A 22,769-nucleotide genomic window follows, 5' to 3' on the forward strand; every position below is an offset into this window, starting at 1 on the left:
CACACAGTTCTTTATTTATTAAGTAGATTTTAGACATGGTAAAGAAAAAGTGAAGAGCAAGGTGGAACTGGGAGATGTAACAGGAAAACCATTGTAAAAAGTCTGACCTATGTGTGCTATCAAATCAAGTTGAAGAATTAGATTGTGTGTCTATGGACTGACTTACCTCTATAGGATGGAAATTCCAATATCTCTATAGGTAGAAATGAAAGCTGCTTTGCACTCTGAAAGGTTAATAGTGTGAATATTATAAGTTAGGTCTACAGAAAGATTAGTGATTTCCTGGCAAAGAAATCATCATTGAAAAAGAGCAATGTGTGTCCTGAAAAACCAGTAATAAGCCTGAGGAATGCATGCTCTAGGTACATGGGCAGCTCACAAAATTTGTGAAGTCCCAAGCAAGCATAGATCTCAGCCACTAATCTCAGCTCCTCTTTGAATACATTGTCTTCCCCATCTTTGAAAACCTGACCCTGTCCTACCAACCAAAGATCCCCTACACCAAAACCTTACTTTTGTTTTGATTTTTCCTAGGATCTCCTATCTCTGGCATTACTGGGTGTGATTGTCTGGGGCTGGGGTGAAAACCATCATGCCCTGGTCTCTTATTCTCCATCATCCCCATAATTTGTTTGGTGATTTGTTTTTTGCCCATCACTGGTTATCCAATTTCCCTCACCTCCGCCTTGGCCCTGTACCACACAGAAGTTACATGAGCTTCCTCCATCTCCCCTCTTTTTTCTTTTTAAAGATTTATTTATTTATTCATACAAGAACTGGGGTACAGGCCAGAGGTGGGGGGGGTGGTGGTGAGAGGATTCACCAGAAGACAGAGCAGGGAACAGAACAGACAGATTGACTGAAATACACTGCTGAGGGGAGCAGTGGGTGAGTCAGGAGAGGTCTGCTGCGCCATGTGGGTAGCTCCCTGGCCAGGCACTGAACTCATGCTGCAGTGGCTGTGGATAACTTCATAGGTTGTGTCTTAACCCCTTGTGCCACCAGGGAGGCCCCATCTCCCCTCTTACATGACCATTGATTTTGGGCATTCATAAGGAAGACTGGACTTTCTTAAAAAGAGGCCAACTCTGAGTCTAATTCCTCTTAACTCTTGGAGCCCGTATTCCCTTAGCTTTAGTCTTTTTTACTGGAAAAAAATTCTCTTTCTTCCTGCCTCTCCCCTAATTTATACTTCAAGAATCATCATGTCTTTAAAGAGTATAGTCATTACTCCCAGGAAGATGACAGGCTTCTCACAACTGTTGAAGCCCTTCGAGGCTGACCTGCCTTAATTAGGACACTGCCTAGCCTCCCGTTACTCTGTCTCACCACGAGTGCTCAGGCTGATCTGTTTTGGACAAGGTAAACCCTAAGAAAAAGACCCAGCCCTTGACATCAGGGGGTGTTGGGGATGGGCATTGGTAGGATCAGGTCTTCTGGATATGCCTGAAGGAGGGAAGGAGAATTGGAATCTTGAGAGTGATGGCTATTTTGGGCTGCACAAAAATACTATTTACCTCAGCACAGAGATGAACTATCGTGCCACTTTATTTCCAGTTTTACAACTGAACAGAGAGAGGATTCAGAGATATTTCTTCATGGATGGAAAGTTTGCAAACAACACAACCAGACAAAACAGGCAATCTAGGTATACTTTCCCAGGTAAACAAACAGGGAATATCAGAGTTCATAAACAGAGGAAGGTAGAGCTTTGGGGTATTAGAGAAAGCATTCATGGGGAAAGAGGAAAGACCACCAAATAAACATCCATGGGCCATCCAGGGCAGAAAGGACACTGACACTGAGGAAGACCCCCCCCCCCCAACCTTATGCTGTCTCTGTCCTAAGTCCTAACGGACAGAAACATGTCTAGTACCTCAGACAACTTATGACCTACTAGACTTTTGCAGCAGAAATGAAGAGGCGTGGAGGCAGAGTCACTTTGGACATAGGAAGTCATGGTACAGAAGACAGGGAGGGTCCATTATTGAAGGAGATTGACGTAATTTGCAGGGAAGAGTCCATACTGGCCACGGCAACGACCCCGCCACCAGCCCTCATCCACCATCTCAATGTCAGTGATGATGTCTTCTGGATCAAAGGAAATCTCATCGCTTCCCTCTGGGGAGGAAATTAACAGGATATTAGGGTGGTCTGATGGGTCCTGTACCCACTCCAGCCTCCAGTGAGGCAAGTATAGCTGTTCTTGTTGCTACCAAGACTGGGTGCTTCTTGTCCCACAGAAGTCATCCCCCTCTCTTGTATCCAGGATCTTTAGGTACCCGACCCCTCAGGCCATTTGCAACCTACCTCCTTGGTAATCATACAGGGCTACAGCTGAGATTCCAGCCCCAGCCTGAGCTGGGCAACCTGATGATCCTGCATAATGAGAAATATAATCATGGTCTTACCAACACAGAGAAGGAGCACAGACAAGTACTTCTGGATGATAGAGGAATTCTCCTTCCACTACCTCCCCCTAGACCTCCATATCCAAAAGTTGCTTCTCCACACACCACTCACCAGCGGAGGGAAGAGAGGACTCAGGCTCCAGCACGTCCTCATAGTCTCCCTCTTGTCCATCATCCTGCTCATGTGTGTCCACCTGCCCAACATCTTCATAGTCATTTTCAGGCTCAGGTGCTGCTTCATACACTGGCTCAGGCTGAGGCTCAGGCACTGCTTCATACTCTGGCTCTTCGCTCAGCTGAAAGCCTTCTGGAGTCCTGGGGGGCAGAGCTGGGGGCTCCTCATTGTCCTGAGAAGAGACAGCGTGGAGCAGGATGACTTCCACTCACAAGGAACTTCTTGTTCAAACCTCCCAAAGGAGTCTTGCCCAGACCCTGCTCTTCCCCATCCTACCACTACTACCTTCCAGCCTGCTTCCACCTAACAGCCTTCCCTAGAGAGCACAACCCTTCATCCCTCTTCTTTCTTCACTCTCCTCCCACATCTACCCACTCAAGATCAAGAGATGATATGGAGGCATCTATAAAAGGTGTGAGGAGAAGGAAGTAGAAAGCAAATAGGAGTCTTTGGCAGATCAGGAGAATACCGAAGCAAAAGCACATTGTCGGGAGAACTACAGCTAGAATGACCAACCGTCCTAGTCTGCCCAGGATTGGGAGGTAAGAATGCAGAGTTTTCGGAGCTAAGATCATGTCAATCTCAGACAAGCAAGGATGGTTTCTTAGGACACAAGGATATGAGGAAGGGGCAAAGAATCTTTGTGGCTCTGTTTACCTCTGACTGATACTGCCTCGAGGGCAGGGTGGACACTGGAGGTTCCTTGCTGATTTTCTCAGGCTCTGGCTCTGACGATGGATGATTCCCTGCTGGAGGCCAGGCCTGTGAAGAAGGAAGCATCTCTCCAGTAAGCAAACAAGCCTTCATCTTCTCTCTTATACTGACCTGGCACACCCCTCCTATCTGTCAATCCGAATAAAATCCATCTCTCAAGATGGGCTCCCATCTGAAATGATAGCTCCCTTTTCTCAGTTCCTTCCCCATGTGTTGGCCGCACTGGTTAGTGATCTCTTTTCTGTTGAACTGTGAAAATTTTGACTTTCCCCTAACATTCTAGCAGACATGAGACCCAATTACAGAGGCTGAAATCTCCCTGAAGATAGATGACAACAGTCACAGTCTTTGCCTAGCACAGGGGAGGCCTTTGCCTTATTTTCTACCAATGTTTTAAACCCCTTAATCTCCTAGGTAAGAATCCTGGATGTGGATCTTAGAGGGCTAAGCACTCACCTCTGAGGAGATCTTCTTGGGCAAAGGGGCTGGCACCACTGGCTCTTGCCCAGGGGCCGCCGATTGCTGAGCCTCTTGACTCCTCTTGACCAAAGCCTTTCTCTCCTGTTGCTGCCTGGCCATCTGCTGTGATTTCTCTACTTCCTCCTGCTTCTTCTTCTCCTCAGCCATGGACTCAAATTTTGCCTTCAGCCCACGTGCACCACTAGAAGCTGCAGTCACAGACAAGAAGAATTAGGGTTGTTTTGGGTCAGAAGTATGCTTTGGGGGAGGTGGGGTGAGGTGAGTGCTTGAAGAAAGAAGAGGAACCATTTAAATATCCAGGAAGAATGGATAGAGAGGGTATTCATGAGAAGAAAAATACAGAGGTTTTGATGGAGGAACAAGGGAATTATAAGAGGATCGTAACCCTAAAGCCTTGATTTCCATATAGCCAAGCTAAGCAATCTCAGATTCTTGTCTTTTCTTTGATAAGCCTGGGTCCCCTGACTAGCATCCTTCCTTGTTTTGAAGTCTATATGCCCTTCCTCTGACCACCACCCACACCCTGCCACTATCCCAAGCTCTTATCCCTATGTATTCTTCCTAATAGTGACCCATCCTGCCCTCCTTGTGCTTTCTTGCTACTGGTTTCTTCCCTAAAGTCAATCTACCTCTCCAGCCACTAAACCTAGTTTTTCTAGGAGGTAGAGACTGCTATGTAAGGGTAAGGATCCAGTCTACCTTGGCTAATCTAGATAGCTAAAGGTATGGAGGAGGTAGTCTGGAGAGAAGAAGGAATAAGAAGGAAGAGAGGGCTGAAGAGAAGGAATTGTTAAGACTTACCAGCCTCTACGGGTGTTGTTTTCTTATAAGCTGTGGTTGGAGCCTCCATTTCATTGAAACCAACAGCGCTCTGTGGGTAGAACAGCATGCATAGTGGGAGTGGGGATGGGGGAATAGTAGTGACCCAGAAGGTAGATTGGGGACTGGGGCCCAATAGTAGGACAGGGTATTCCCATATTTTTGTTTTGTGGCAGAGGGTAAAGAAGCTCTAAACTGATAGGATCACTTCCTCTGTTTGAAACCTCAAAGTATCTAGAACCTCACATCTCCAATCCCATTGCCCAGAATGCAACAAGATCTCTAGCTAGTGCATGAAGAGGAACTAGTGTAGGGTAGGACAGTGACATAGAAAGGGGAGAGATATTGGTCTATTTGGTAATACCAAACAATCAATGAAATTTCAAACACCACCTTTCCCTGGAGTCAGCCTCTCCCCTCCCCCCTTCTTCCTTCCACTCTCCTTAGCTAATGCTCAGGCTTCAGAAGACATGCCCATTAGATGCAGAAAGCAGTCGTGGGGAGTTCAGTACATCAGGGGTCTTGGCTCTTCCCACCCTTTTCCAGCTTTGCATCTAGTTCTTCCCTGTGCACTTCGAGTGCAGTCTAAGGCAACTATTCTCAGGATATTGGTGCTTTACCTTATCTACTCGGTCCTTTTGGATTCCATACTGACCACCAAAGCCCTTGGAATAATCTGTAGGATGGAAAGATATGAGAGTAATAAAGGAGTTAAAATACTAAAAATGTATGGGATGAGGGAGCCATGGCAAGAAATACCAGAAGACGGGGATGTGGGAAACAAAGAGATGGATGAAGGAACGTGAGAATCAGGGGATGAAGAGAGGCTAGCATGGGAAGAGAAGGAAAAGGGTGGAGACAGGGAAAGTTGGAAGACGATGGAAGGGAGAAAAATAAGAAAAGGGAAACAGAAAAGAGAGGAGTTAGCAAAGGAGGAAATTATAGGAAGAAACAGAAGTCAAGGAAAGACCCCAACCACCCACTATGTGTCCCAGGGAGTAAAAGGGGCCTCTCTGTCCTCTGTGAGACACAGGGGCACCAGGACTCTTACCAAGTCACGGTCTTGCCAGTCCCCAGCCCGTCAGTCTACACTCTCTCAATGACTACTTTTCTTTGGCCTCCCTTCTGTTCTCTGTTCTGTCTCTGTCTCTGTCCTGCTCCTAATTTTGCTGTCCTCCATTCCACCCACTTGATCTCACACCCTGCACCCTCACATTCATACAATGACTTTTTATCCTACAAGTGTCATGGTATTATTACTAAATTGAAAAACTAAGCCCCCATTCCTTGCCCAGCAAGTAAGTTTCGGAGGCTTGAATGGGTAAGTGAGCGTATGGGACTGCCAGGACATTAAACTGAGGATCCGTTATGGTAATTCAGACAATCAGTCAGGACACACCCAAGACTAGTCACCCTAACCAATCAATGATGCCTGGAGTATGCATAGAGCCTCAGGACCCTCTGCACAGCAGACCTCTCCTACCTTGCTTGCTCCTTTTAGCAATGTATTTCAATAAATCTGCCTTTTCTGTTCTCCATTCTGTCTCTGGTGAAGTCTTTCACTCTGTGCCTTCCCCTTCCTGCTTCCAACTTACACCCAATTCCCCTTCATGATAGTCACCACCACAGTACATTTGTCTTTTTGTATCTTGGATCTCTTGCTTTCAGTTTTCAGAAAGGAAAGGAGAGCTCCGTGTAATTTTATGCCCTCCCTCCGCTTGTACCCCAACTCACCTCTCTGGGACTCGTGTTTCTCTGTCTCTCCCTTGTAGTCATATCCCAGAGCTGCCTTGTCCCGTTTATCCTTCTCTATTCCATAACGGCCACCAAAGCCATGGGAATAGTCTATGGTGGAAGAAGCAAGCGTTAGAACTCAAAAGTACTATTGAAGAGAGATGTCAGGAGGAACAGGTACAGGATAATAGGGGTCTGGGAAGACAGCAGGACTCCAGTATGGATGGGTTACAGAGAAATTATATCTTAAGTCATCTTTTGCAAGTTTGAATTCAACCTTGTTTACTCCTTTACTTCTATGCCAAGATAAGATTATGTCAATTTTCTCTCTTTTTCCAGGAAGAAGAAAGTATAGAGTATAAGGAGAGGGGAAGAAGCAGATACATATAAAACAAATGCCTTCCCTATTCCTATATATTTAGAAATGCTAGCTAAAATATAACAATCTTTTAAAAATAGTGACCCTCAAAAGAAAAAAAAATTCCTGACTTTAGAAACAAATAGATGAATCAAAATAGCAGAGATGAGGGTATGAAAAAACAAGATAGAGTAACAAATGATGATTAGACCAATACAAAAGAGATGCCAGACACAATGAAATAATATCTTCAAAATAATGGATAAATAATAATGAAGAACAGGGCAAAATAAAGACCTTTTTTTCCCAGATAAAATATCAGTGTTCTTTCATAGGTTCTTACTGAAAAAATCATCGAAGTATATATACTTTAGAAAGAGGAAATAAAAGAAGCAAGGAGAAACAATGAAGTTCAATAAACAATCAGTTTGGAATTTGGTAAATTTGTTGGTGAATTTAAGTAAGCATTCACTAATAATAATAACGAAAAATCTTACGGGGTTTAAAAACACAGATAGCCAATTTCTTGGATAATAATTGTCCAGTTGCTACAAAGACTGTAGAATGAAGAAGGAATGTAATTATTCCCTTATTACCAAGGAACAGGTAGATTACTTTTAAATTTAAGTCAAAAATGCATGTTAGAACTTAAGGAGAGAGGCCTAAAACACAGAAGTAGAATTGCTTATTTCGCCTAGAGGGAAGAGGGGACTAAAGAATACTTAATCTTACCAAAAAGTGATAAAGGTGAAAGAAAGATGCAAGCACATATTTGGATTTAAAAATTAAAAAAACAAAACAGTGGAGAACTGGCTTGGAGAACTAAGTGGGGCGGGGAGCTGATCACAGCTGTTGGGAAGTAAAGTTTGAGCAAAAAAGCAGGTCAGGGTGCTATGGCCAGAGTGCAGAGTCCTTGCCTTTTTGAGATGCATGTTTCTCCACTTCTCCTTTGTAATCAAAGCCAACTGCTGACTACAGAGAAAAGAAGAGAGAATTGGTTAGAGTCAGTACTGTCATTTTTTTCTGCTCCCTCACTTCATTTCCTCCCAGTTCAGCCAGAGGTTAATGTTTAGGGGTTCAGGGTTCAGGATGGTGCAGAGGTAATGTGCAACAGACCAGTGAGTGTGGACTCTGGACACACATAACTCTAGACTCGCCAATTCGCCTGCTCTGCTTGTAGTTGTTTAACTCTAGGCATGTCCCTAATACTCTGAACCATAGCCTCTTCAAAAATAGGAGAAATGACCACTCTTTATTTGGGATATTGTGTGAACTAAACAGGGCAAAGAATATAAAGTGTCTGTACTGGTCTGTAAAGGGTCACGCAGAAAATTAGCATCTTTCTTCCTAACTCACATGAAACTAAAATGGGGTAATCGCTAGAAGTGTCTTGTGAACAATAAAGCACTATGTACATGTAAGAGAGTGTCCTATTCCTAGTTGCTTATACTGTGCCTTTTCTCTTTCCTTATGCAACAGTGGAAACCAAGAGGGGTAATTTTGGTGGGCTGAGATGGGCCAGAGAGTCTGGCCCTGGGGGCAGACATTTTGGTGAATGCCTGACATCACACATCTCAGTAACTTGGGATATCTAAGCAAGTCTAGATTCTGCACTGAAAGAGTTACTAGTAAGTATTGTTTCTTGGTTTAACTTGATATAATAAGTGTTTAGGTGATTCAGTTTATGGCTTACAAGGCAGAAGATGAAATAAAGCACCATGGAAGTTTAGGCAAATGTAGGAGGGGAGCTAAGACAGAAGGGATGTTCCATACTGATCAGTGAGTGTTGCTAAGTCCCACATAATTTGAGGTGGCCTGTGTCAGGAGGGAGTTGGTACTTACCTTGTCTGCCCTGTCCTTCTCAACTCCATATTTGCCCCCAAAACCTCTGGCAGCATCAGTCTGAGAAGAGTGCTTTTCCACCTCAGCAACATACTCATGGCCCACAGCGCTCTGAGAAAAATCCAGGGCAGAATGAACAAGAGAAAAATGGCCATTAAATAAGAGAATCATAGGGCCTCCCCGGTGGAGTAGCTGGTTGAGCGCAGTGCAGCACTGTGAAGTTTTCTGCAGCCTCTGCAGTACAGGTTTGATTCCTGGCAGGCCAAGGAGAAACCCACATGGCGCAGCAGACCTCTCCTGTCTCACCCGCTGCTCCCCTCAGCAGTGTCTTCAGTCCGTCTGCCTGTTCTGCTCCCAGCTCTGTCTCTAATGAATTCTCTCACCCTCCAGTGCCTCTGGCCTGTGCCCCAATTCTTGCATAAATAAATAAATGTTTTAAGAAAGAGAGAGGGAACCATAAAAAGAGGCAATGGAATAGAAGAATACCAGGGATTTTACTGTGGGTTAAGCCCATAGTCTCTGATGGTGCCCAGGGATGTCTATGGGATGGGAGAGCAAAGTGACTTTTTGTGGAGTTTTGCATATCCTGATTTAATACCTTTGGGATTCATCTTTCTGGAAACTCTTATACAATGGGCTGAGAACTAGTCTTACAAGAGGCCATTCTTCCTAAACCCTTGACTTACATTTTACGCCATTTATACTTTATATGTTACAATCAGGAAAAAATGGACATTGACAATATGTGGACACTGTATTTTAGAGCCCAAAGAATTATTGTACCTTCAAGAAATTTTTAAACCATAAAAACCAACAAGTGAATCAATTTGCCTTTTTTTTTTTAGAAGTGGGGTACAGAGTCATGGTGTGTGTGTGTGTGTGTGTGAGAAGATTCACCAGAGAGAGTGGGGAGCAGAACAGGCAGATCTACTGAAATACACTGCTGAGGGGAGCAGCAGATGAGACAGAAGAGGTCTACCATGCCATGTGGGTTGCTCTTAGTCTGGCTTGCTAGGGATTGAACTTGTGCCACAAAAAGGCCATGCTCAACCCCCTGTGCCACAGGAAGCCTCCTCAATTTGCATTTTTTGGGGGGTGGGGGGTAAAATTCTGCCTTTCAGCTCACCTTATCCATTCGGTCTCTTTCCACCCCAAATCGACCTCCATAGCCATGAGATGCTTTGGGCCCTGATTCCATCTCCTTCTTCTTGAGCACATCATGCTCCTCTGACACTTTGCTCCTCAGTTGGTGGATGCTGGAAGTAACAAAACCACAGAGACTTGTCTGGCTCAGGGAGTCAGTGAACACTCCTTCCCAGAAAAATGGGAATCTTGAAGTATATTTTATTTATTTTGAGCTGAGCCCTAAAAATATGAGTGCTAGATTGAAGGAAGAGATTAGCATGTCCTGCATATAACACCTGATTTAAACTCTCCATAAGTCAAAATTATTTCCTTTATTTTATTTTATTTTTTTTAAAGACTTATTTATTTATTTATACAAGCACTGGGTACAGTCAGAAGCATGGGAAGGTGAGAGAATTCACCAGAGCCAGAGGGGAGAGCAGAGCAGGCAGACTGACGAAGCACACTGCTGAGGGGAGCAGCGGGCGGCAGGAGAGGTCTGCATACCATGTGGGACCCTCGCCCCCTGGCTGCGGATCAAACCAGTGCTGTAGAGGCTGTGGGCAGCTTCACAGCCCAGTGCTCAACTGCTGAGCCACAGGGGAGGCCCCAAATTATTTCCTTTAGTCTGTTATTTTGCTCACTAATTAAACTTCTGATAGTTAGTCTCATTTTTCATGTTCCTAAATAGTAAAGAATAATCATATCAATATTCTAGTATCTGAGAAGGTATTGTCTTCTCTGAATGGACTTGCTTTCTAGTAATTCAATAATCTATCTATCTCAAGTTCAAAAATATTCATGTACCCTTTTGCTAACACATTCTAGTCTGGGAATCTACCCCAAATAAATATTTTTTTTATTAGGGAATACATTTCATTTTCTTATAAAATAGATTTGGGGAAAGTAACATTTCTTTCTTTTTTTTAATTCCACTTTATTTTATTTAATTGCTTATTTATTTTCCTAATTTTTTTTTTATTGCAGTAACATTGGTTTACAAGATTGAAAATGTTTTAGGAGTATAGGGTCACCCCTCTTTGAGTGTATGTTATCATACCACATCTACCACTAAAGCACCCAAATTCTCCACCATAGACCACTGGGTCTCTTTTCCTTTGCTCTCACCTTTCTTCCCTTCTGGTAGCCTTAATTCCACAGTTAGATTCCAAGAGTTTGTTTTGGTTTGGTTTTGTCAGTTTCCAAGGAAATAATTTTAATTATGGAAGAGCTCAATATCTAATGAGATTCACCGCTACATTGTATACAAGCAAGAATGAAGAAACAGTTATAGGAACAACATTGAAGTTAAATAAATGACAATATCTTTCAATGACATACTAAGAAGTCATCAACAGAAATGGATATAAAAACTACTTACCATTACAATATTTTGTATATTTTCTTGTAAAAAAAGTGAATGCTCTTCATCCCACCTCCAAATCTGATCGTTTTTAAGAAAACTAAGAACTAGTAAAGGCTAGCTAATAAAATTTCCTCATCATTAATTGTGGTACTACTTTAAGACTCAGAAAATCTTGTTTTGGGACATCTCTATCCCCAAGCAAATGTAATACCCAATAAGAAAAACATTCTTTTTTTTTTTTTTAAAGATTTATTTATTTATTTATTTATACAAGCACTGGGTACAGTCAGAAGCGTGGGAGGGTGAGAGAATTCACCAGAGCCAGAGTGGAGAAGAGAACAGGCAGACTGATGAGGTACACTGCTGAGGGGAGCAGCGGGCGGCAACTGGCGCTGCAGAGGCTGTGGCAGCTTTGCAACCCAGCGCTCAACCGCTGTGCCACCGGGGAGGCCCAACATTCTGTTTCTTATTGCAGTTTATCATGAGACTAGAGAGCAGCTCTGCCTATCTATTTGGCCTGAGGATATGAAGCTGTGAAAATCAGCACTGATACTTGGACATATAAAAGGAATCCAAGGGATTCTTAGAAACATTTGAGCAACAGAATCCTAAATAAAAAAAAACAAAAACAAACAAAAACACATAGGCCCTTGAAAAAATGCTCAATACCACTTATTATAGGGAAATGCAAATCAAAACCGCAGTAAGACATCAGCTTCCCATCACTATGTACACACACAGTGGCATAGCTGTGAGAATGATCATATCGAAGAAACCAGAAACAACAAATATTAGCAAGGATTTGGAGAAAAAGGAACATTTATCCACTGTTGGGAATGTAATCTGGTGTAGCCTCTATGGAAAATGGAATGAAGGTTCCTTTAAAAAGTAAAAATGGGGCCTCCCTGGTGGTGCAAGGGGTGAAGACGCAACCTATGAAGCTATCAGCAGCCACTGCAGCAGGAATTTGATCCCCAGCCAGGGAGCAACCCACTTGGCTCAGCAGACCTCTCCTGGCTCACCTGCTGCTCCCCTCAGCAGTGTATTTCAGTCCATCTGCCTGTTCTGTTGCCCACTCTGTTTCTGGTGAATCCTCTCACTCTCCACACCTCTGGCCTGTACCTCAGCTCTTGTATGCATGAACAAATAAATCTTTAAAAAAAAAGTAAAAATGAAAATACTATATGATCCAACAATACCATTCCTAGGTATTTGCCCCCAAAACACAAAAACACTAATACAAAATGATTTATGTAAGTGTATGTTTATGGTAGCATTATTCGCAATAGCCAAATTATGGAACCAAACTAAATGTCCATTAACAGATGACTGGATAAAGAAATTGTGCAATATATATACTCAGTGGAATACTACTTGGCTATTTAAAAAAACTGAAATAATGTTTTTTTTGGACAAAATGAATGGATCTTGAAGTGATTGTGCTAAGTAAAATAAGTCAGAAAGTGAAAAACAATTACCAGATAATTTTACTCATTTGTGGAATATGAATAACCAAATAAAACAAACTGGCAAAGCACAGAAAAGTAATTCTTAGACTCTGTAAAAAATATACTGATTATTTGAAGGAGGTGGGGGAGAGAAAAGGAGAAGGGTGGAAGGCGATAGGACATCAGTGCTACCGTTTTGGTGGAGGATGAGTGTGCACAAATGGAGGTGTGAAGGTGTACACCCCCCAAATTATATAGTTATATAAATGACAAATTAAAAAAATTAAGAAAAAAATAAAATGGTTAGGCTAGTATAAGAAAAAAAAAAGAAATTCTCCTCTTTCATGGAAGAACAGATCCACCTGGTGGCCTTGCAGTGTAATTCCGCTAACAGTCTTCTGAAATAGCCTTCTCAACTTTAGTCACAGCTAATATTAGAAAGCTGGCTTTGGACCAGATGAAATTAAGCTAAGTGTTGGAAGAACCTTCTGTTCCTGTGCCTGCTCTAAACCCTCTGGCAACGGTGAAGGCAGAGATCCTGTGTTGTTAGTTCAATAGCATCAACACTTTAGAACTGCCTATGTCAAAAAGACTACTGGCTCCAGAACATGTCTCTCTGATATTTCCCAGTCAAAGTATTCAGATGAAAGTGAAGAAAACAAGGCTAAATGTTATTTTTCAAATGGAAAAAAATCTGTGACATTTTAGTGAGTCTAGTGATTGCTACATGGATCTTGACTACATTACGGTTAAAACAAGATTTTCAAAGGAACTAGAAGATGAGATTTAGGAATATTGACATAGTGAGTGACAGCAAATCTTGTTAGAGGAACATACTAATACAAATAGAACTTGAATAAAAGTTTTGGCCAAAGATGACTAACTTTAAGGGTATAACTGAAGTCAGCTCTTAACGGTCTAAGTTATATCATCCCGTCATTCAATAAATATTAATTAAACTTTTAAATGTAAGAGACTTTCAGACTCTGAGGACACAGAAATGATGAATGTAGATACTAGTGGTCAGGTGGAAGAGACAAAAAGGAAAAGAAAATTATAATTCAATGCACTAAGTGGCATATCTAAGAAACTTTTGGCACATTAATTCTTGGGCATCTGTTTAAAGCTGGAATTGAGAAAGAAATGTAATTTATGGGAACCAAGTGAAACTCAGGAACTCAAATATGAGCTAAGAGAAAGGACAGATCTTTTTGTTTTCATTACAAAAGTAAAATTATGAAGGCAAGTGAATCAAACTATAAGATTTTATTCACAGACAAGATGATCATGTATGTAGAAAATCCTAAGTAATTTAGCAGACAAAATTACTTGAACTATTAAGTACACATTTGATACAAGGTCACCATATCAAAGTCAATTTTATTTCTAAATATTAGCTATGGACCTTTGAAAATTGAAAATTACAAATAAATACCACTTACAGTCACATGAAATATTTTAGCATAAATTTAACAAAATATGTGCATGAAGTGAACATTGACAATATTTTCAGAACAAATTAAAAGACATCTAAATAAATAAAGAGATGTCCCTTATCCCATGGATTAAAAACTCAGTATCTTTAAGATCTGTCAATTCTCTCCAAAATGTTTCATAGATCCAATGCAATCCCAATCGAAATCTCAACAGGCATATTTATAGGAATTGACCAGCTTATTCAAAAATGTGTATGGAAATGTACATTTTTATTTTTGAAAGAAAACTGTTAGAATACAATTTGATTTCATGACTTGTCATGAAACTACAAAAAATCAGTGCAGTGTGGTATGGGTTAGGGTTGATATACAGATCAATTAAATAGTCTAGAAATAGACCTACATGTATATGTTCAAAAATACCAAGTATATTAATGGGGGACATAGTCTTTTAATGATGTTGGAATAACGAAATATCCACATGGGAAAAAAACGACCCTCAGTCTTTGTCTCACACTGTATACAAAAGTTAATTTTAAGTAGATTAAAATTAATAGATTTAAATGTAAGACCTAAGATTATAAATTTTTTACAACAAAACAGGAGAAAAATCACAATTTTGAGATAGGTAAAAATATCTTAGACACATAAAACACTAACCATAAAAAAATGTTGATAGGTCAGACATTGTAGGAATTCAAAACTTTGATCTTCCAAAAATGCCATTAATAAAATGAAAAAGCAAGTTACACTCTGGGAGAAATTATTTGTAAAACACATATCTCACAAAAGACTTACATCCATATATAAAGAACTTTTACAATTCAATACGCAGACAAACAACACAATTTTTTAAAAATGTGGACCCTTCACAGTGAGAAGACATGAATGGCACATGAAAAGATGCTCAACAAAATTAGTCATCTGAAAAATACAACTTAATGGGGGCCTCCCTGGTGGCGCAGGGGTTAAACTCTCAGCGCTATCAAGCTATAGCCAGCCACTGTGGCATGAGTTCAATCCCTGGCCAAGGAGTTAACCCACGTGGCACAGAAGACCTCTCCTGTCTTGCCTGCTGCTCCTCTCAGCAGTGTATTTCAATCTGCTTGTTCTGCTCCCCACTCTGTCTCTGGTGAATCCTCTCACCCCCTGTACCTCTGACCTATACCCCAGTGTTTATATGCATAAATAAATAAAATAAATCTTTAAAAAAATACAACTTAAAATCACCACTCACCCGCACAGGTGGTTAAAATTAAAAATAGCAATACCAAATGTAGAGTAGACAAAGATGAGAAATAATTGAGACCCGTATTTACTGGTAGGAATGAAAATGGCAAATTTCTCTTGGAAAACAGTTTGGCAGTTTCTTAAAAACTTAAACACACACTTACTATATAACTCAGCAATTCTATTCCTAGGTATTTCCCAAGCAAATAAATACATATGTTAACAACAACAAAAAAGATTTGTATCAAAATGTTTGATATATAATTGTCCCAAATTGTCAACAAATATCCATTAACAGGGTACTAGATACAACAAACTGTGACTTTCATTACTATATCCATAGTAATGAAATAGTACTTGACAAGAAAATAGAGCAAAAGACTGGTACACACAAGGCAGTAGATAAGTGTCAGAAACAGTATGCTGAGTGAAAGAAGACAGAAACCAAACAGTATATTCTGTATTATCCCATTTACATGAAATTCTAGGTCATGCAAAAGTAATCTATTGTGACAAAAAGAAGATCAGTATTTATATGTAGTCAGGGATGTGGATGGGGGATATTAACTATAAAGATGTAAAAAGGAATTTTTGTGGTAATGAAAATATTTTATATTTTGATGTGTTTTTGATTATATGTGTGTATTGTCAAAACTCATTGAACTGTTTTCTTAAAAAGATTATGCTTCAAGAAAGTACAGGGTTTTTGTTTTGTTTTGTTTTTTTAGTAAGAAAGAAGAAAACATGAAGTGAAAGATAGGCTTTTGTTTTATAGGCTTTCATAGAGATAGGCTTTCACAGAGATATTCATACTTATGAACATGATATAGTTCATTATAAGACCAATCTGCGAGGTACTTTGTCATTCGAAAGAGAATAACAGTTTAAGGAAAAGGTTACAGTTTAATTCATAGGAATTGCATTCCATTTCAACAAGAAAATTATGAACATAGCAATATATATAAATTAGATATAGAAGCAATATGACATAGCAGCCAAGAATTCAACCTGTGTTATCAAACAGCATTAAATTCAAATTACTAAATGTATACCCTTCGACAAATTGCTAAACATCAATGTATCTGTTTATTTTTCTGTGAAATCAAAATAACAAGATCTTCTCTGATATAGGGCTATTTTGAAAATCACTTTTATTTTGCATAACATAATAACTCAATAAATGTTAGCCATTATTCTTATTTCCTATCTGTAACTCTTCACAGAACCTCTGTGAGGTAAAGAGGGCTGGTACTATTATTTCTGGTCACCACCGGGAAACAGAAATTGCATAAAATCATTCTCTTCTATACCCTGAACCCTTTTACAGTAGAGCTGAGATCAGTTCCTAGATTTCCAGAATGCTATCTTAATACTCTTGGTTATATGCTATTCTTCATTTCTACTTGGTATTAAAGGTCAGAGCACAAGACAGTAAGACATGGCAATCGTGGCAGGTATCCTTGGTTATAGTTCAATAAGGAAGTAACCTAAAGGCCAGTGGGTTTTGGAGAGTACGAAAGCCTGTTCTACTGGAGCAGTGCTACTCAAAGTGAGGTCCACAAGCCCAACTGTTTGTATTCCACAATGAAATAAGAAGAAAAATTGAGAGTATTTAGATATTTTATAAGAAATTTGACATAATAGTTTTATAACTATTGTATCTAAAAATATAAAGTGTACTTGTATTTTCTATGGTTCCTTTTCGTTACATTTTCCAGCAATTCAATTTTATTTTATTTTACAAAAGTTTTGGTCTATGATCGATTTAAATACAAATAGTCAGAACCCCATCCTCTGGAGGGTATTATGCTAATTGAAACAAGTCCCACAGAGAAAGACAAAGACTCTATGTGGTCACTCATTTGTGGTAGATGAAACAAAACAAGTGACAAAATAAAAAACTCTTCGACTAAAAGAATAAAATAGTGGTTATTGGAAAGTAAGGGGGGTGCAGGTTGGGTAAATTGGGTACAAAGGGGTCAACTATATGATGAAGGATGGAAATTAGACTTTCAGGACAAAATGTGGTAGATAGAGATGTTGACATGTCTGCACACCTAAAACCTATATACTGTTATAAGCCAGTGTTACTTCAACATAAAATTAAAAACCTGGTCCTTTGTCACAGATAGTTTAAGAAGCGCTGTCTTAGAAGGATAAGGATCTTTTACTAGCCCCATGAAAAGACAGCAAAAAACATGAGTACGGAGAGTGGTGAGGAGAAGATGGAGGGAAGGACAAGAGCCCTTGAAAACTAGGCATTTTTAAAAAAGATTTTTTTTCAAAGATTTATTTATTTATGCATACAAGAACTGGGGTATAGGCCAGACATGCAGGGGGTGAGAGGATTCACCAGAGACAGAGTGGGGAACAGAACAGACAGATTGTGAAATACACTGCTGAGGGGAGCAGAGAGCAAAACAGGAGAGGTCTGCTGCACCATGTGGGTTGCTCCCTGGCCAGGGATTGAACTCATGCTGCAGTGGCTGCGGATAGCTTCATAGGTTGCGTCTTAACCCCTTGCGCCACCAGGGAGGCCCGATTTATTTATTTATGCATACAAGAGCTGGGTTACAGGCCAGAGGTGCAGGGGGTGAGAAGATTCACCAGAGACAGAGCAGGGAGCAGAACAGGCAGATTGACTGAAATACATTGCTGAGGGGAGCAGTGGGCGAGACAGGAGAGGTCTGCTGTGTCATGTGGGTTAGCTCCCTGGCTAGGGATTGAACTCATGCTGCAGTAGTTATGGATAGCTTCACAGTGCTGATGCTTAACCCCTTGCACCACAGGGGAAGCCTCAGAAAACTAGGCATTTTTAAGGAAACATTGGCTTAGTTGAGCACCCAGCCCAAGACTCTGCTATACAATAGCTGCAGGTTAGGTTGGATCATATGAGTGACTACCCAAATTACTAAACCACTCTCTGGACTAAATTTACTTCAGACAGACCTAAAAAGGAAAGACCATGGTATGGGGGTAGGTAGTGAGATTAGTGAGAACCACAATCACTTCCTTTTCCTGATTTGAACCATCTGAGCTCTTATAGCTACTGTCCTCCACTCTAACTTCCCCCTCCTTCCCTAGGACCTTAGTGGTTTCCATCTGACCTTGAAGATTGACTTATTGACTTAGACCACTAGCCGGACAGAATCCCAGAATACTAGACTTAGTACTGGTGGTCCTTGAGAAGTCTTTTTGATCCTAAAGGGAAAAATGAGAATCACAGATGAAAAGTGATTTGTCCAAGATTACTTGGCTAATTATCAGCAGAGATCCTGTGTCTTTACAGAGGGTAGGTGGCGAGTGAATTTTTGTGTAAATGTCTCCATTTATTCTATGATATATAGATACAGTTTGGGCAAACAAAGGAATACCCAGGGGGATTATACAACTCCAGATATCACCAGTCAGTGTATAGACTGGTCCATGCAATGCAGCTATTCAGGAAAATACTACTTCAGGAAGATTGTCATCTACTTACATGTTTATGTTAGGTTTTAAGGAAGAAGCACAAATTAAACTAATCTATATTAACAGGAAAGAGAAATAGCTTTATTGAATTGATAAGAGGAGCTAAGTATTTCATTAGACATTGATATAAACTAACCAACTAAATTCTAACCAAACACATATAGAGTAGCTACTATTATGTCTATTTGATAAATTAGGTGAGAGTCAGAGAGGATGTATGTCTACATTCACATTGCTAGTAATGGCAGAGATGTAAATTAAGTCTAAGTACATCTGCTATCCAAACTCAGGCTCCTTCCAGAATATCATGGTAGGGCTTCCTTCATGTGCTCCTACTACACATGAAACAGGCTGTGGGAGTCTGAAGGCACAGGAGAATTTTTAATAATTCTTAATATTAAATTAATAATATTTAGAATAATTCTAAGGACTGGGAACTAAGGCTGAATAGCCTTTACTCAGAAAAGGGTATGGGTCTGAATTATTATTTTAAAATCTATGAGCCCTAAATAATCCACAGAAGATGATCCTGAATAATCTTCAAGGAAGGAATCTCTTGATATGAATATACAATATATCACACAGAACTCCTGGACACCCATTATGTTATCAGTTTTTTGTTTTCCTTTTTCTTTTCTAGTGAAGTAATTGAGCTATAATCTTTTAGACTCTTAAACATCATTGTTAAAATAGTTTAAGTCAACAGGCTTTCCACATCTCATCTGTTCAAATTACATTCATGGTTTTCAACTTCTGTCAAAGAGCCAAGTACAAATTTTCATTTTAAGAATCATTCAAGTCAGGTATGGGACCTGATAATCCTCTTTTTACAGCATTTATTTTGAGTTCTCTATCTTGACATTTTACTGAATCCTCCTTGTCCCATCTGAGTCTGGACACACATTTTAATTTATGTGAATAGGGCCCCCCCCACCGGTGGCACAGCGGGTTGAGTGCCATGCTGTGAAGCTGTCCTCAGCCTCTGCAGCACCGGTTCGATTCCAGGCCGGCCAGAGAGAATTCCACATGGCGAGGCAGACATCCCCTGTCTTGCCCACTGCTACCCTCAGCAGTGTATTTCATCAGTCTGCCTGTTCTGTACCCCACTCTGTCTCTGGTGAATCCTCTCACCCTCATGCGACTCCTGCCTGTACCCCAGCTCTTGTATAAATAAAAATAAATCTTTAAAAAAAAATATGTGACTAGATAGATGATTTGAGTGATAGATAGATGATAGATAATAAATGATACAACATCAACATATGAGCTCCTTCCTCTCGGAGACCCTCCTGCCTTATTAAAGGAAAAGAGGCAGTTAATACAATAGACCCAGCTGGAGAAATGGCAAAGTTGATAGAAATAAAAGACAGATAGTGGGGTTGAGGGGTAAGGAGAGAGGCATGAAATATCAAAATACCAGTGTCACACATAGGGACACATAGACACGGATACAAGGAAAAGCAAACATAAAAACACATAGACTTGAACTACCTTCTCCCTTTCCTTCCTTCCTCATCTTCTTCTAGTCTCTACATTTTTCTTTGGCTCTTCCCACAGCCCTCCCCCTCCTCCAGTCCTCTTAGCACCTACTTGATGTGCTCTGCACGTCCAGATCCCTCAATAGTCTTGGCTCCCCACCGTTGTTCCTTCTCAGAGATGTCATTCTGCAAAAGATAACACTCAGCAATAAGTGATAGCAAGAAAGATGGCAATATAAGCTCCCCACATCCCTGCTCTGCTGCCTTCTGCAGACAGGATTTTTAGTCAGACTCCTCTCTGTGTTTAACCCACTCTGATTCCCATGTTAAAATTATTGGATAAGCTATGAAACCTCGCTTCCTACTCTGCATCCCTGACACATTCCTCTTCAGCTGTTCTAGATTTCTCTAAGTCCCCCCAAATTTCACATGCCCAGTCCAAATCCTGGTTCATAGGCCAAAGGAGACCTACATTAGCGGGCTTCTCAGCTTCAGCATAGCCTGACACCAGCCTGCCGATCAAAGCACTGAACTCCTCTGTACCTGTCTCCTCCCTCCTCCAAACCAGTGGTGATGCGTGCTGTGCTCCTGACAGCCAACTGCCCTCTGGGTCAGTTCCACCATGAGGATTATCTCAATCCAGGCCATGCTTTTCTAAGTCCCCCTCGAAAGTTGTGGAGTATCCCACATGCCTCCCCCCACCACCCACCCTTCATTATCCAAATAAAACTCTTCCCAAACTCACCACAAAGTCAGGGTCTGTGTCCCAGTCGTCACCCTGGGTCTCCACAGAAACGGATACATCATGTCCTACTACAGACTTCCACATCTGAGGGGGACAGAAGATGGGAATCATTTGGGAGGGGGGAATTAAAAGAAGGGAAAATAAGAATGCTGACATCAAGACATAGCAACCCACTGCTCCTCACCATCTTAAAAGAAAATAGAAGTCGAGGCAAAGCAGATGGGGGCTTCAGGAAAACAACTCTGTTCAGTTAGAAGACGGGGGATGGGATATATTTACATACACTAACATGGCCTAGGCCCACCTGAGTCTGGAAAGAAGATATCATGGTGTAGGGAACTCTAAACAACCTTGGAGTCAAAGTTATGAGATAACTCTCTTGTGTCAAGAGGTCATTGAGGCAGTGGTTTGCAGTGGTCATCAGTGAGGAAAGCTAGAAAATTCCATTTCACTCAAGTTTCTACATATGATTTCTTTGATAGCTAGTGTAATATTAGTTGGTCCAGCTCCTGGTACAGTGAGCATCTACACTCCTCTCTGCAACTTGTTTAAGTTGATTGAGAATTTTTCCAACCACTTTTGCAAATGCTGTCCTAGCGGACAACTACCTGAGGTCAGTTGGAGCAGTCAGCTGGAATTCCTACATTGAAAAGAACATGGGCGAGTCTTATTTGCTGGGAATAAGTCATTTTTTTCTATAATATTTTTTGAATTCGATTTTATTACTGAAGAAGATAATTAGTTCAAAAATGACGTGATAAATCCTTTGAGTGTTAACAGATTTTTATTAACTGAATATATATTGAACAAATATTTAGGGAACACTACCCTGAAGGAGCACCGAATTGTTACTCTACTGGACACCCCCAATATTTTTGTTGGCTCTGCCTGTTGTTTATGAGGATGAGCTATGCATTTGACCTGCATCTGTGGATCCTGGGCCATGGAGTGAAGAGGCAACAGCCAACAATGCTTATCTGCTCAGCATTTTCTGAGACTTCTTGACCCTCATACCTCTTGCTGACAACTCCCCTGCCCAGCCTTCCCTATTCAGATACCTTATCCCATAAGTGTCTTTCCCCCCATTCTTTACTGTGTTTGAAATAGTCCCCTCTGCAACCTCCCAAGATGCTCCAGTTTCTTCACCGAGGTCCTCAGACTTTCTGGTTCCCCATTTTCACTAGAAAACTCCATCATTCTCCATATTCTTTGAAAAACCCCTTGGGGACTGGCCCAAGGAAAATTTAGGGTTATATTGGCCAAAGAGATGCAAAGAAGACATTGAGGAAGTATTAACTGAGTCAGCAGTGCTGGGGAATGCGTCACTGCTGAGAGAGCTCTGGCTTTCCCTGTGGGACAACATTAGGGATGGGGCTGGGGTGGGAGCTGGGAGCCTCGAGGGAGCAGGTAGAGAAGAACTATGAACGCAGCTCCTGAGATGCCTGCAACAAGAGAACTTTGTACAGAAAACTGGAAAGGAGAAGTTCCTGAAATGCTCATGAGCAATAAGGAAGCAATGAGGACTGATGGTCCTTTGTTCTTTCCTGCTGTTCGTCTGAGGCTTGAACCTGACTCTGTCAGAAACCTCCCATCATCAGGTATTTTTCAGACTGAGTTTCTGATACGGTGACAACTTAATATCCTTGACCTACTGACCAGAAATAGAGAGGCTGAGCGGCGCTATATGGAGGTGGGAGACCAGAGCGTGAATGGCGAGGCGCGGTGCCCAGGATATGGGGGGCAACCAAGGGCCTCATCACAAGGCTGCCTTCTAGCATCAGAGGTACATGAACACAGTCAGCAGACCTGGTGGTCACCAGCTCTGTTAGTAACAAGCCCAGCCCCTGTGGGAAAACAAGTATCGGAATCTGTAACAGAGTATATACTTACTGCCAGGTACCAGGCTAGGCAATTTACAAATATTAACTTAAATAATC

General features: G+C 41.1%; 1 protein-coding gene across 1 annotated transcript; it reads right to left on the reverse strand.

Annotated features, from left to right (window-relative positions):
• Nucleotides 1-1,984: 1,984 nt before the first annotated feature.
• Nucleotides 1,985-20,916, reverse strand: HCLS1 (hematopoietic cell-specific Lyn substrate 1; the record flags this gene model as incomplete). Its single annotated transcript, XM_084231711.1, is given in 13 exon segments — nt 1,985-2,121; nt 2,311-2,377; nt 2,516-2,758; nt 3,244-3,348; nt 3,757-3,968; nt 4,582-4,651; nt 5,220-5,275; nt 6,334-6,444; nt 7,609-7,663; nt 8,534-8,644; nt 9,660-9,789; nt 20,200-20,273; nt 20,833-20,916. Coding segments are annotated over 13 exon segments (1,455 nt in total).
• Between the last annotated feature and the right edge of the window lie 1,853 nt (nt 20,917-22,769).

Source organism: Talpa europaea, assembly GCF_964194135.1.
Source record: "Talpa europaea genome assembly, chromosome: 4".
Taxonomy (NCBI): Eukaryota; Metazoa; Chordata; class Mammalia; order Eulipotyphla; family Talpidae; genus Talpa; species Talpa europaea.